Here is a 14,643-nt window from a genome sequence, read left to right on the forward strand (position 1 = left end):
GACAGCACAATCTCTATTTGGATAAGCTCTTGATTTTATGTGAAGCTTGAATTAGGGATATGAGGGACTTGCATGTGAGGCTGCATTGTCAACACTCTCTCTCCTCATTTGGGTTGGGTAACTAAATTACAGTCTAGGGTTTTTTATTTATTTATTTAAATAATAATAATATAAGCTATAATGGGGAGTGGGGAATTGAACTTAATTAGGACCTCATATGCATGAGTAAATGCACTTAACAACTTGAGTTACAAGTCCATTGTAATTACAAGTCTTCCCTACCTTCTTCCCTCTCCTTTCATCCCTTCTTTTCTCCTTCCCTATCTTTTCCCCCAAGATTGTTAGTTTATTTTGTGATGTAGAAGCATTGGCCATGAATGACGTCATCGCCATGATATAGTCATCGTATCTTGGCCCACATACATAAGGAGATGACTCCCTTTGGTCATCGTATCTTGGCCCACATACACAAGGGGGAAAGCTGTCTTGTTGTGTTGGGTTTGGGTTTAGCCATTCTGGGACTATGGGTTTAGCCAATATGACACTATGATTTTCTTTGAGTTGCCCATAAGATGTGGAGCAGTGATCCTATTTCTTAGTTTTGTTTTAGACTAATAATTTTCAAAAACTATTTAGGAGTTTGTAGTGATTTGTTTTCTATTTAGGATTTTTATTTTTAGCTTTTAGCTTTTGATAAGGAGTTTCCGTTTTTGCCATTGCTCAACGGATTTATATTATAGGTTTGAGTACATGTGCTTCTATAGTTGTTGGATCAGGGATTTAGTCATTGTTTGGATCGTGCATGATTATCTCCATATCAATTTAACATGTTGTTGTGTTTGGTCACTAGAGAAGATTTATCCATATTCGGCACATAATTGTTTTGTACTTTTGTTTGCTCATCAATATTTTACTATTGCTTATTTTCAATAAATAAATAAATTAGATATATAATTTCGTGTAAGAAATATTTGTGATTAAATACATTTATATCATGGATTCCGAGTTCAAATCCTCCTCCCCATAATTTAGATTATATTAAAGTAGAATATCATTTTAATTTCCATAAATGAAAAAAAAACACCCCTCTCATCATTTGGTATTCAAAAGCAATATATCATGGGCTTGGATCTAGAAATCTCTCGGCCTTCTTGGCTCGGCCCAAGAAGTCCAACTAATATCCGAAAATCCCACGCGACCCTCCAAAATCCCGCTACCGCTCATCCCTTTTCCCGCCAATCCCCGACCCCATTTATGTTCATTTCGTTTTAGCGTGTAATGTAAATCCACTTTTCCTTTTCCGCCTCAGAGACAAGACAACCCTAACGCCAAATCGGCAATGGATGCCAATTTTGAGGATCAGAGCAAGCTTCCCGAGCTCAAATTAGGTAAGCCAGGCAGAAACCCTAGCTTTGCATTTTGACTAATTACTTTTATCATATGTATTATTAGTTTAGTTTATGAATATGCATATATTGTTTCACTGAACTTGTTGCACTTTTTGTTAGATGCCAAGCAATCTCAAGGATTTCTCTCGTTCTTCAAAACCCTCCCCCATGTGAGTATTCTATTTCTGGTCCCTATGGGTGTGTCGCTCTGGTAGTGTTGGGTTCGGATTGTGAAGTTTAATGGAAAACCCTAGTTGTCTGTTTAACTGCTTGGAAATGAAAGGTAAAGTGAAAAAACTACAAAATTGTCTAATAGTTTTAAAAAGTTAGCTAGAGATGGCAATGAACTTAAGATTTAGTTATTATTTCATTTCGTTGCATTTTCTTTGCGATTAAAGACTTATATTCTAAATATTTGGGTTTTCTCTGCTTCTGTTGCAGGACCCAAGACCTATCCGATTGTTTGATCGTCGGGTCAGTTTTGTATTCAAAGTCTCTTTAATGCATCCCCTTCTTTCGTCTCCCCCAAAAAATCACTTTCTCTCTATTGTGTGGTACAGTAATTCTGTTCCTGAATTTTCACCATTGCATATGTCTTGTTATCGCAGGACTACTATACTGCCCATGGTGAAAATGCTACTTTCATTGCAAAGACCTACTATCGTACCACTACTGCTTTGCGGCAGTTGGGTAACGGATTGGATGGCTTATCCAGTGTCAGCGTTAGTAAAAACATGTTTGAGACAATTGCCCGTGATCTACTACTGGAAAGAACAGACCACACTCTTGAGATTTATGAGGGTAGCGGCTCAAGTTGGAGGCTGGTGAAAAGTGGAACACCTGGAAATCTCGGCAGTTTCGAAGATGTTTTGTTTGCCAACAATGATATGCAGGATACCCCAGTGGTTGTTGCACTATTACCTAACTTTCGTGAAAATGGTTGTACAGTTGGGTTAGGATATGTTGATCTAACTAAACGAGTACTTGGATTAGCTGAATTTCTTGATGATAGCCACTTTACAAATGTGGAATCAGCTATAGTCGCACTTGGTTGCAAGGAATGTCTTCTGCCCCTGGAGAGTGGCAAAACAAGTGAAATTAGAACATTGCATGATGCATTGAATAGATGTGGTGTGATGTTAACTGAGAGGAAGAAGACTGAATTTAAGATGAGAGATTTGGTTCAGGATCTCAGTCGGCTTGTCAAAGGCTCTATTGAACCAGTTCGAGATTTAGTTTCAGGGTTTGAGTTTGCAGCTGGAGCATTGGGGGCATTGCTCTCTTATGCAGAGTTACTTGGTGATGAGAGCAATTATGGAAATTATAGCATTCAAAGATATAATCTAGACAGCTATATGAGGTTAGATTCTGCTGCAATGAGGGCACTTAATGTCCTGGAAAGCAAAACTGATGCAAACAAAAATTTTAGTTTGTTTGGTCTTATGAATAGAACTTGTACTGCTGGAATGGGTAAACGATTACTGCACATGTGGTTAAAACAGCCTTTATTAGATGTAGATGAAATCAATTCGAGGCTAGATTTGGTACAAGCATTTGTGGAGGATCCTGCACTTCGCCAAGATTTGAGGCAGCATCTGAAAAGAATCTCAGACATCGAGCGACTGATGCACAATCTTGAGAAGAAAAGAGCTGGTTTGCAGCATATTGTAAAACTTTATCAGGTACAATCTATAACAGCTTCATTGATTTGTAAGGTTATTTACAGTGTTTTGGTGTTGTTGGTATGACCATATATGAGTGTTTGTTTTTGCTAGAAAAGCAGCCGAAAGAGAACCATTTCCTTTATCTTCTTCTTCTTCTCTTTCTCTCTCTCTCTCTCTCTCTCTCTCTCCATATGTATATGTTTCTGTCTCTTTTTCCTTTTTGCTTTCTTCTCTATGCAGCTACTAATACTGCTCTGTAGCACTTTTGCTTGAAAGTACCTCTGTCCTTGATTTGACTCTCATTTTTTGAATGCAGTCAAGTATAAGACTTCCATACATTAAAAGTGCCCTAGAACGCTATGATGGAGAATTTTCCTCGCTGATCAAGGAAAGGTATTGGGATCCCCTTGAGTTATGGACTGACGACGGTCACTTAAATAAGTTCGTTGCTCTAGTGGAAGCTGCTGTTGACCTTGATCAACTTGAGAATGGAGAGTACATGATATCATCTACTTATGACCCTGCACTTTCTGCACTAAAAGATGAGAAAGAGTCGCTGGAGCACCGAATACACAATTTGCATAAAGAAACTGCTCAAGATCTTGATCTCGCTCTAGACAAGGCTTTAAAATTAGATAAAGGCACACAATTTGGACATGTCTTCAGAATCACAAAGAAGGAAGAGCCAAAATAAGGAAAAAGCTCACAACGCAATTCATTGTTCTGGAAACCCGAAAGGATGGAGTGAAATTTACCAACACAAAGCTTAAAAAGTTAGGGGATCAGTATCAAAGAATAGTTGAAGAGTATAAGAATTGTCAGAAAGAGCTGGTTGACCGAGTTGTTCAAACTACAGCAACTTTCTCTGAGGTAGATATACTTTGATGTGTTTTGTGGTTATTCCTGTTGTTCTGGATTAAAGGATTTTTCATATCCAGGTGTTCTGGTCTGTAGCTGGGTTGCTTTCTGAATTGGATGTCTTACTTAGTTTTGCTGATTTGGCTTCTAGCTGTCCTACTGCTTACACTAGGCCAATCATCACTCCATCGGTAATCAGTTACTTGTTATTTGCCTTATATTTATTTCTTAGAGAATAACAAGATTCTTTTTTCCTTCTTATCAAATTGTATTCATTGACAAAAAATTATTGTCTTATTGTCTATAATAGGATGAGGGGGATATTATATTAGAAGGGAGTAGACATCCTTGTGTGGAGGCTCAGGACTGGGTAAATTTTATACCCAATGATTGTAAACTTGTGAGTATTCATGAAACCCAGGAATGAAAAATTCAAAAAGAAAAGATATTGGTCATTTGATAAGCTGGAGTGGGTCCTCATGTGCTCTTTACCATTTCTGCTGATTAGGTGAGAGGAAAGAGTTGGTTCCAAATCATTACAGGACCCAATATGGGTGGAAAATCTACATTTATCCGACAGGTGTGTTAACTTGGTCAAATGCTTCTTCTAGTGCTTCCATCAACATAATCAATTTTCCATGGAACTATTGCATTCTCTTTTAGCATACTACTCTTCTGTTGTGGGAACATCATCTTCCACTTAATATGTAGCTCATGCCACCAACTTGGACACCTCACATCCATGCTCAACTCCAAACGCTTTATCAGTTTCTTATTATTTGTTTCATAATCCTACTTTAATTACTATTAACAAGTCACTGGATTTTGTTTGCACTGGCAGGTCGGTGTGAATATTCTAATGGCACAAGTTGGTTCTTTTGTTCCTTGTGACAAAGCTAGCATTTCTATTCGTGATTGCATTTTTGCTCGCGTGGGTGCTGGTGACTGCCAAGTGAGATCCCTCGCATATTCTTTTCTTGAAGTTTGAACTTCTTAAAAAAAAATGGAAGCTAGTATTATACATGTTCTGCTGGGATAGTATATTATGTATTTAACTGATCTTTTAATTCTATGTAGTCTTATCTCATGCTGTGTATTGCTGGTCTTTGATATTTGTTGTTGGTTCCTTTGTTGTTACATTATCAAAGATTAGGTTCTGTGTTGGACTCAAAGATTTACAGCTTTTAAGTGGTGCATGGCTGGGGCAAGAATTGAGAGATAATAGAAAGATTCCATCACCAAAAGATAAAATGACTAATAGTTATGTCTCTTTCCGCACATATAGGGCTGATTGAGATCTTACTTGCCAACTTAGATTTCTAGAATAATTTAACATGAAAACTGGTAAGCAGGATACTTCAACCAATTTTTGTTTTATCCTTGTCCTATCTGTGTTCCCTGGTTAGGACCATCTTTTTGAATATCTTTCCATTATATGCATGTAGTTCTCTTGAGTCTTTAATTCTGAGCAACATGCGGAGGGGACCATTACTTAAACATATGTTGAATCTGTTGTCTGGCAAGTGTTCTGTTGTTGTGCAATATCTTATACAAGTTATACTACTGCTTCGAAACTATATGTTGATTGCCTTGTAAACAGGAGTCTAAAGCCTTTTGTCGTCCTCTCGTGGAAATTTAATTGTATGTTCCTTCTTTTAGCTACGCGGAGTTTCTACCTTCATGCAAGAAATGCTTGAGACCGCATCTATATTGAAAGGAGCTACAGATAAGTCACTGATAATCATCGACGAGTTAGGCCGAGGGACATCGACTTATGATGGATTCGGTTGGTTTAACTCTTAAACCTTTTTTTTTTAATGTATTGGTAACAATCAATGATGTATTGGTTTAACTCTTAAACCTTTTCTTTGTACTTCTTTCTTACTTTTCTAATATTATTAGTTCTTCAGGTTTTTTTTTTACTACTTTCGTATTTCAATGCTACTTGTGTACATGGGTTGCATCCCTGTACTGCTTTCTGATGATAATTATTTACAAATAAAAAGATACATGATATTTTGATGTATGTGTTTGTTCTGAATGGGATGCATTTGCTTTGAGAAATTTGTTCCCATGGGGTTGCAGGATTCAATCAATTTGAGGTTTTATAATAAGATGTGGTCTGTAGCGTTTGCATGCGTTGAAGAATATGATGATCTAGTTGTTCTTTTTGGTTTACTAGTGTACGTGCCATTAAATTAGATACTTAATATAAAGGTTTACAGCTTTGTCTTATCATTATGGTCCTCAGGTTTAGCTTGGGCCATTTGTGAGCACCTTGTTGAAGTGATTAAAGCACCTACCTTGTTCGCAACCCATTTTCATGAATTGACTGCATTAGCTCATGAAAATAGTGTTCATGAGGCCAATATGAAGCAAATTGTTGGTGTAGCAAACTATCATGTTAGTGCACATATTGACTCATCAAGCCACAAGTTGACTATGCTGTACAAGGTAGATGAATTATCTAGTTATTGTCCAAGTTATTAATGTTGTCTTTTCCAGGATTGCAAGTAGTAGATTTTGGAGGCAGATGTCATGGAACTTATGTGTGGGATTAAGTTCTATAATGTTTCTTCTATCTCCCCTTTCAGTTTTATGCTAGTGCATGCATCTTGCTTGAGCAAAACTGAACCCACTCATTTTCTTGATGTGATCGTACTTTCCAGGTTGAGCCAGGGGCTTGTGATCAAAGTTTTGGTATTCAGGTTGCAGAATTCGCAAACTTTCCTGAAAGTGTTGTTTCCCTTGCTAGAGAGAAGGCTGCTGAATTGGAGGATTTTTCAGCTACTGCAGTTATTCCAAATGATGCTAGAGAAGAGGTGATCTCTATATTTCTTTAATGTTAATAGCAAGGCAATAACTTCTTGTGTTGCCTCACCCTGGCTGTTGGTGATACAAGTCTGTTATACATTCATGTCAGTGAACTTCGTATGCATGCAATGCCAATAGAACTAGTGTTGGATTGATACATTGATCACAGCACCAAAAACATCTAGGCTTAGCCACCTATAATAATCTTATGCTATTTCAGTACTTTTTGGTTAGGATTTCCGAAAAAGCTATCTTATCCCACGAGGTCTTCTAACATAAATCCATATTTTATGCAAGTTGGCATGGATGTATAATAAGTGCCATATTATTGTCAAGTGAACTGGGTAGGTTGGAAGGTATGGTCTGGTTCTAAAATCATGATTTACACACAGGTTGGATCCAAGCGCAAGAGAGAGTATGACTCTGATGATATGTCTAGAGGAGCCGCTCGGGCACACGAATTTCTGAAGGAGTTTTCTAATTTGCCATTGGAAACAATGGATTTAAAGGAGGCTTTGCAAAAGGTTAGCAAGATGAAGGATGACTTGCAAAAGGATTCAGTAAATTCCCACTGGCTCCAGCAATTTTTCTAGTGGTCCTTTCAGATTTTGGGGGGCAATTTATGTTTTGGGATGTATGTAAAGCTCGCATCTGTAAATGAGTTGTGTTTCAGTGCAGTGCCCCCTACAATTTTGTGCCTGTATCAAGTCTGAAATGCAACTGATATTGGTGTACCTTTTGCACCCTTGGTTTCTCAATGAAAGAACACCCGTACATATTCGGTTATTTTTTTATTTTTATTTATAAAAAAAACTGTTATCTCTCTATATATATGGTTGATAATAGTAAAATATTTAAAATACCATAAAATACTATTAGTTAATGTAAACATTAAGAATTAAAATTATTAATTAAATGAGAATAATATGGTAAATTTATATTTTTTATATTTTAAAAAAAATCAGATAATTAATCATATTTTTATGAAACACAACTACTTATTATTATTTTTAATTATAAAATAAATTTAAAATTATTTTTAAAACAGTTTCTTACAAACGCAAAAGCAATAGATTAGTTATTTATAAGGTACAAGACAAGCGTCTATATTGTCGGACTCATCTCTTGCTTGCTTATCCATTGCTCATCGTCTGACAGCCTGTAACTTTTGAGCACGACAACGACCTTTTTCCTGGTCCCTCAAGCAAATTCTCAATTGTAAATTTCAACACGTTGCCTGTTACGATTGGGCAGTTCATTAACATATGTGCTTGGCGCTGTCACGCCAAACTAGTTTTTCACGTTGGTCACTTTCCCCTTTTTTTTAATAAAAAAAATCTATATCTTTTGATAATATTTAAGAATTTACTATTACTTCTTGATAAGATTTAAAAAAGGGAAAATCATTATGAAGAAGGAAAAAAAACCCTACTAACCCATCTTGGATTCTTGAAAATCTCTATTTTTTAGGTGTCTAAATCCCCTAATTGTTCCATGTATCTATTTTTTTAGTTTTTAATTTGAAAGTGAGAAATTTCTAAAATTTTGAAAATGAGTGATCTGTTTTCTGGGATTCTTGAAAATGCTGTTGAAGTTAAATCAAAATATTGGTAAATATATGTAGATCTTTTAAGATTTATAACAAAATCCTCCGAGCGAAAAAGAAAAAGGAAAGAAATTTACCAAATCCGAAAGTCAGATTGATCATTAGAAGACCATTTAATTTTAAGAATCCTGTCAAGTCTTTACAATATTATTTTTTTCTTTATTCGGTAGGTCCTCCCTCCGCGGATGGATAATGGATATGGTGGTGGCACTGGAAACTTTAAACATGCATCCGAAATTACAGGGTAAAATAGGCATTTCGCCACATAATTTCGGAAAATAAAATAGAGCCCAGGTGGGTGCCCAGATCAGAAAGAGCAGACTGAGGCAACAGTGGCGTTACTTTGCCGTGGTGTGGAAGCAAGCAAACGGCCAAAAGGAGCACTGAGATAGAGAGAGAAAGAGAGAGAGAGAGCAAATGCGATTTGTTCTTTATTCATGAAATAGAAGAGAAGAAAAGAAAAGAAAAGAGAGGAAAGAGCGAGCGAAAGAAGAGAATATTTTTTCCCCTTTCCTTTCAATGGCGCGAGCCCACTGAAACATCAACCTCTTTCTCAAATCCAATTGTCTTCATAATCTCATCCCAGCTCCAGGAGAAAGCGAACCCAGAGAGATAGACAGACAGTGATTGGGGTTTCTATATTACGTGCGTGTGTATATACATATATATATGAGAGATAGGTTAGAGATAGTGAGAAAAGAAGAACGACATCGTTTCCGTTGATGATGAACTGGCGGAGTGTGTTGAAGTCCGTACAGGCCTTAGCAGCCCACAGCCTCCTCTTCACCTTCACGCTCTTGCTCGTTCTCAAGCTCGACCATGTCACCTCCTCCTCTTGGTGGTCTGTTTATTGAACTCTCTCTCTCTCTCTCTCTCTCTCTCTCTCTCTTCTATTTTATATTTTGAGCTCTGATTTTTCTGATATATGTGCATGCATAATCTTGCAATTGCATCTTAATTTGAATGTAATATCCTTCTTTTAGAGTGGGGTTGAGGTTATTTTTGGGGCTGAGACTGAGGTTTCGGTTATGAATTAATTTTTCTAATTTTTTGGGAAATGTAAGTTGGGAAAGTTTGCGAATCTGTTGAATTGGTGATGCAGATGACAGGTTTTGTTTGGCTTCATAGAAAATTGGGTTGTATGTGAACAGTGTCTAGTTGTCTTTAAGAAGGAAAGGAGTCAGGAATTTTTTTCTATTGGGTTACAAAATGAAATTAGAAACTATGTAATAGGGTGGAAAAATGGCAGTTGGTGTATGATAAGAGAGAGAGAGAGAGAGAGATTACGTATGATTGCATTTACGATGGGAAAAAAAAGAAAAAATCGTTGCTTTGCTTATAGATTGGGAAATGAGTCCACTGATGTCATATGCAGTACAAATTTAGGGACAGGGAAGGGGTCCTTTACTACCAAGGTGGTTCGAAATTATTCTTGTTAGATATGATTAGCTATTGCCGTGTAATTCTTTTCATTATGCATTTAAATAGTATACCAACCGTTTGGTAAGAACTCTTTGATGCCAATGGCCATATCAACCATGGCCCATTTTGTGTGCTGCGTACATTTGAAAACGGTCTTCTAACAGATGGTGGTATTGGTATTTCTTTGAAGATATCGCCTTCAAGAGTGAGAGGGTTAAAGAGTTTTGTTGTGAATTTTTTTTTATAGAGAGTAGGTGACTTTCAATTATAAGCATATACTAGTTAGAACCACAAATCAAAGGCATTTATCTTTAAACTTCATTAGTATGTCAGTAGTTCTTTTGGTTAGATCAAACTCTCATGTTGGCAAGGATTGTAGTTTTTGAAATGCAAGCTCTATGGTGAGTCCATAAAATAAATTGATGTGATGGAAAATAGCTTTTGTTTGCAGGATAATTTTCTTTCCACTTTGGATATTTCATGCTGTTGTTGCCCGAGGAAGATTCTCATTACCTGCTCCATCAGTTCCACACAGTCGTCATGTATGTCATTATGCTTCTTGTCAATTCTGGAGATTATTTCCACTACTCTATCACTGATACTCTATGTTGGTTTGATTATAAGAGACTAATATTTATTATCTGGAATAGTGAATATGCACCACTGAGATTTTCTCTCTTGGACAGTGGGCACCATGTCATGCTGTTGTGGCCGCACCATTGCTTATTGCATTTGAGTTGCTCCTTTGTATATATCTTGAAAGCATTTATGGTATGCACCGAACTCCTGTTTTTTTTTTTTTTTTTTTTTTCCTTAAAAGGATAATTTTGAGGACTCACACAAACTTTTCATGTGTGGGATATGCATGCAGAAGATGTAGAACTGAATGAAGTTTTAAAGTGTTTTTTATGCATCAAACTCTGAACTCTGTGCTGACTCAGTATGGCTTAAAAAAGAGTTCTTTGTTAATAGAAGGATTTGGCCTGAGTCCTATTGTAAGACCTGATTAATTATCTTTTGTGCAGTTCATGGTTTTGCAGCTGTCAACTTGAAGGTTGTCTTTCTTCCCTTACTGGCATTCGAAATAATTATTCTAATTGACAATTTCAGGTATCTCCTTTGGCATTTATTATTTTGCATCTCATTTTTCAGTATAGATTACTGTTGCTAGATACAACTAAGAATGCCATGTATTCTCATAACCATACCCTCCCTTCTTGTTACTTTTTCCCCCAGAAGTGCTCTAGGTCAATGGGTCTATTTTGGTGATTTTAATTGACATTCATTTCTTTAACAGAATGTGTAGGGCTCTAATGCCAGGGGATGATGAAAGCATGAATGATGAGGCAATATGGGAGACACTTCCTGTAAGTTTCATTTCATTAGTTCATAAACTGTCCAAGGATTGGCAAATCCTGTTCATATCACATGATTCTAAAGTGATAAAATCTAAGGTTTTGATATAAATTATGTTATGTCTTAAAAAGTCTTCAAGGATATGTAAATTCCTTGAAGAAGTCTTGTCATGTAAGAACAATTAGAATGCATAATCTATTTGGTATCATTATTAATGTGCGAAGAATATTGTACAACATAGTAATGATTATGGCATGTCTATTTATGTTGTCTTTAACTTTCAGCTAGAATGGTAAAATAACTTTGCATATTAGGTAGATTTCTAGTATTGAGTGTTGTATATATGTGTTAATGTTAATCTTTAAGTGCATTTTGAAATTCCTTCCAGGCTTGCTTTCTTAATAACTTAACATTTGTTTTACATATTTTAAGAAAGTCAATTTTGGAAAGCACTGTTAATGGTTTGCCAATTTATTGCTTGTAGCATTTCTGGGTAGCAATCTCCATGGTTTTCTTTGTTGCTGCTACAATCTTCACCCTGCTTAAGTTATGCGGTAATTTCTCTTATCCCATGTAGTCAAATGTAACATTAAAAAATGCATTCGAATTCTTGTTACTCATTTTATGTGTACATAGATACATATAGAATTCTCCCTATATATGTATTGATGTATAGGGAAAGGGACAGAGAGTTTAATGTTTGCTGATTAAGATCTTGCTTATATAAAACGTGCAGGTGAAGTAGGTGCTCTTGGTTGGTGGGATTTATTTATAAATTTTGGGTACAGTTTCTGTGCACCTTGTACCTATATTTCCTATTCAACGGCTATGTTTTTCCAGAGCTTGCTTGAACATTGTGACCTGAAAATTTCATTCCTTTTTTGGGTGACTAACATAATTGCATAAATTTCACAGAATTGCAGAGTGCTTTTCCTTTCTTGTCTGTACAAAGTGGTCTAATCCAGTGATTCATAGAAATTCTCGCACAAGAGAAGCTACTTCATCTTCTACAACCATCAGATATCTTGACTGGAATAGTGGTTTAGTAGTTTCAGCAGAAGAGGATCAACATCGAGATAGAATGTGTGGTCTGCAAGATATTGGTGGGCATCTTATGAAAATTCCCGTGATTGGTTTTCAAGTTCTCCTTTGTATGCGCCTTGAGGTATGTTATGTTATGTTATGTTCCTGGTTTGTGGGTCATCATGGCAGCTATTTGGGGCATCTTATCAACTGACCTGTAATTTTAAATTTCAGGGAACCCCAGCAAATGCTAGACATATCCCACTTCCAGTTCTCTTCTCTCCTCTTTTTTTACTCCAAGGTGCCGGTGTACTATTTTCTGCATGTAGGTTGGTGGAGAAAATTATACTTTTGCTGCGTAGTGGGGCTGGCACCGGAATATATTTTAGAATTTCTTCCAGGGCTCACGACTGCTTTGGGTTTTTGCACCATGGTTCCAGGTAGCAATTTTGTGTTTGTTCTTATTAATCCACAGTTCTTTGGTCTGGTGTGGGCAATGCTCTTACCTTTTCTGGAAGTATCTTGAATAAGATTATCAACATATTGGATTTATGTAAGTAGTAAATGTGGTGCAAATACTATGGAATGATTCTTAACTTGACAAACTTGTAGTGCAGGCTACTGGGCTGGTGGTCAATAGATGAAGGAAGTCGTGAGGAACATGCCCGACTATTTCACGAGGGGGCTTCAGGGTTAGTACTTAGTGTTGCTTTTATTCTCCATGTTTTCCTTGGTATTGTTTTTCATGAGGTGCCGCAGTAGTGATTAATGTCATTTTTTGGTATTCAATGTCTTTTTCTTATTAAAGGAAATAAAAGAAATTACTGCTTACTAAACAATTCTTGTCAACTTATCATTACTTTGGACAGATTTTGACAAATCAATCTCAAGAAAAGTGTTATGCACTTTCTATATTGACAGCTGACGTGTTGCTTATTCATATCAGCACGATTATTTAGATATCTATGGGTCCAGTGCCCTTTTTATACCTATGACTTGTGTAATGAAAAGTCTGCTATTTGTAGATTAATCTTAACTAAAAGCATCTAAAAACCCAACTGGAACAGCAGAAGTCTCCTCCTAGCTATGTCATTTGGTGATCCAGTGTTGGATGCATTGTATCTTATAGGTTATTTATCAAATTCATAAAACTTTATAAATGTAGAGGCTTTTCTGATCTTTGTATACTTGGGTCCTGAAATGCAGATACAACACTTTCTGTGGCTATCCACCTGAGATTGTGAAGAAAATGCCTAAAAAGGATCTCACTGAGGAGGTGATCATGATTGCGTGAATTCATTTGTTGTTTTTTGCTAGAGTTATGATTTGTACCAGCCCCAAAAAAAAGAGTTAATAACTTAGTATTATACTTGTGAGTTTTTCAGTCTTGTTCTAGTTTTGTCCAATGCTTCAATTATGTAAATCTTCATTTGTGTCTCTTTTTTTTTATGATCTAAAATATCAGGTTTGGAGACTTCAAGCAGCTCTTGGTGAACAGACAGAAATTACCAAATATAGCCAACAGGAGTATGAAAGACTTCAAAATGTAATGTTATCTCATCCTTAACTGTGTATCATAGTATTGTGAATATGATTCAAATAACAACACATTGACTACAAAGAGTCATCATCTACCTTCTAATAACAACTCAGTTTTTTAAATTGTCTGCCTAGGTTCTTGCATACATGTGTGTGATTTCATTTTCAGAAACTGGAAATCTTTGATTGTGATTGAAATTTTCTCTGATACTGCTGATCAGGAAAAGGTGTTATGTCGGGTTTGCTTTGAGGGAGAGATCAGCGTGGTCTTGCTACCGTGTAGGCATCGCGTCCTTTGCAGGTACCATCACGTTACTCTTATGCTTGTAAATTTTTCAAATGTGATATAGAACTCATGCTCATTACTTTGCAATTATTGTGCAGTACCTGCTGTGACAAGTGTAAAAAATGCCCAATATGCCGTGTTGGTATTGAGGAGCGCTTACCTGTGTATGATGTTTAGGCTTTCATTTACCCCCACTTCAGTTTTTGTATTACATGGAATTGGGGTACATAGAGCTGGACAGCAACCTGATTCACAACATGTTTTAATACAAATTTTACTGTAACCTCTATGATTGTGAGTTTCACTACTTGTAAGTTCTAACTAAGCAAAGCAAAGCAAGGAGTAGGAGATACGGGAAGTGCGGTCGTTTTGACTAAATTTGGGTAGCGTTTCTCTCTCCTTTTCTACCTTTAAAATTGTAAATATACAAGGGGAAATATAACGAGTTTGCTTGTGCTATGTGGTTAGCATCTTGATTACGTCAATATTCCGAGCAATCTTTCGTTTTACTCCACCCCTGTTTTTGTGTTAGAAAAGATGGAAGCCATTGTTCTCTCTTATGGTTTTTTTTGGGTCTGAGAGTTCCGTATTAAATTCTCATTATCATGAAGTGTAAGAATTAAGATTAGAAATTCGACTCTGAATGCAGTTTTGTTTGAAACTCTGCCTGCACGAAATATTAAATAA

General features: G+C 36.4%; 2 protein-coding genes across 2 annotated transcripts; both read left to right on the top strand.

Annotated features, from left to right (window-relative positions):
• Positions 1-1,215: 1,215 nt before the first annotated feature.
• On the top strand, positions 1,216-7,515 carry MSH2 (MUTS homolog 2). The gene is given in 14 exon segments (XM_008245810.3): positions 1,216-1,388; positions 1,509-1,558; positions 1,830-1,862; positions 1,997-3,070; positions 3,369-3,741; positions 3,744-3,922; positions 3,991-4,101; positions 4,221-4,310; positions 4,419-4,490; positions 4,752-4,862; positions 5,570-5,696; positions 6,162-6,364; positions 6,580-6,732; positions 7,117-7,515. Coding segments are annotated over 14 exon segments (2,826 nt in total). The 5' UTR covers positions 1,216-1,339; the 3' UTR covers positions 7,318-7,515.
• A 1,124-nt stretch (positions 7,516-8,639) lies between these two features.
• Positions 8,640-14,441, top strand: LOC103342204 (Transmembrane Fragile-X-F-associated protein). The gene is made up of 14 exons (XM_008245809.3): positions 8,640-9,171; positions 10,204-10,294; positions 10,439-10,523; positions 10,778-10,862; positions 11,050-11,119; positions 11,593-11,662; positions 11,845-11,890; positions 12,024-12,273; positions 12,366-12,571; positions 12,749-12,823; positions 13,338-13,407; positions 13,597-13,677; positions 13,892-13,971; positions 14,055-14,441. The coding sequence occupies exons 1-14, from the start codon at positions 9,053-9,055 to the stop codon at positions 14,131-14,133; spliced, it is 1,407 nt and encodes a 468-aa protein (XP_008244031.1). The 5' UTR covers positions 8,640-9,052; the 3' UTR covers positions 14,134-14,441.
• The last annotated feature ends 202 nt before the right edge of the window (positions 14,442-14,643 follow it).

The sequence above is a fragment of the Prunus mume genome, linkage group LG7 (genome assembly GCF_029339155.1).
Source record: "Prunus mume cultivar Tortuosa linkage group LG7, ASM2933915v1, whole genome shotgun sequence".
NCBI classification, from domain to species: domain Eukaryota; kingdom Viridiplantae; phylum Streptophyta; class Magnoliopsida; order Rosales; family Rosaceae; genus Prunus; species Prunus mume.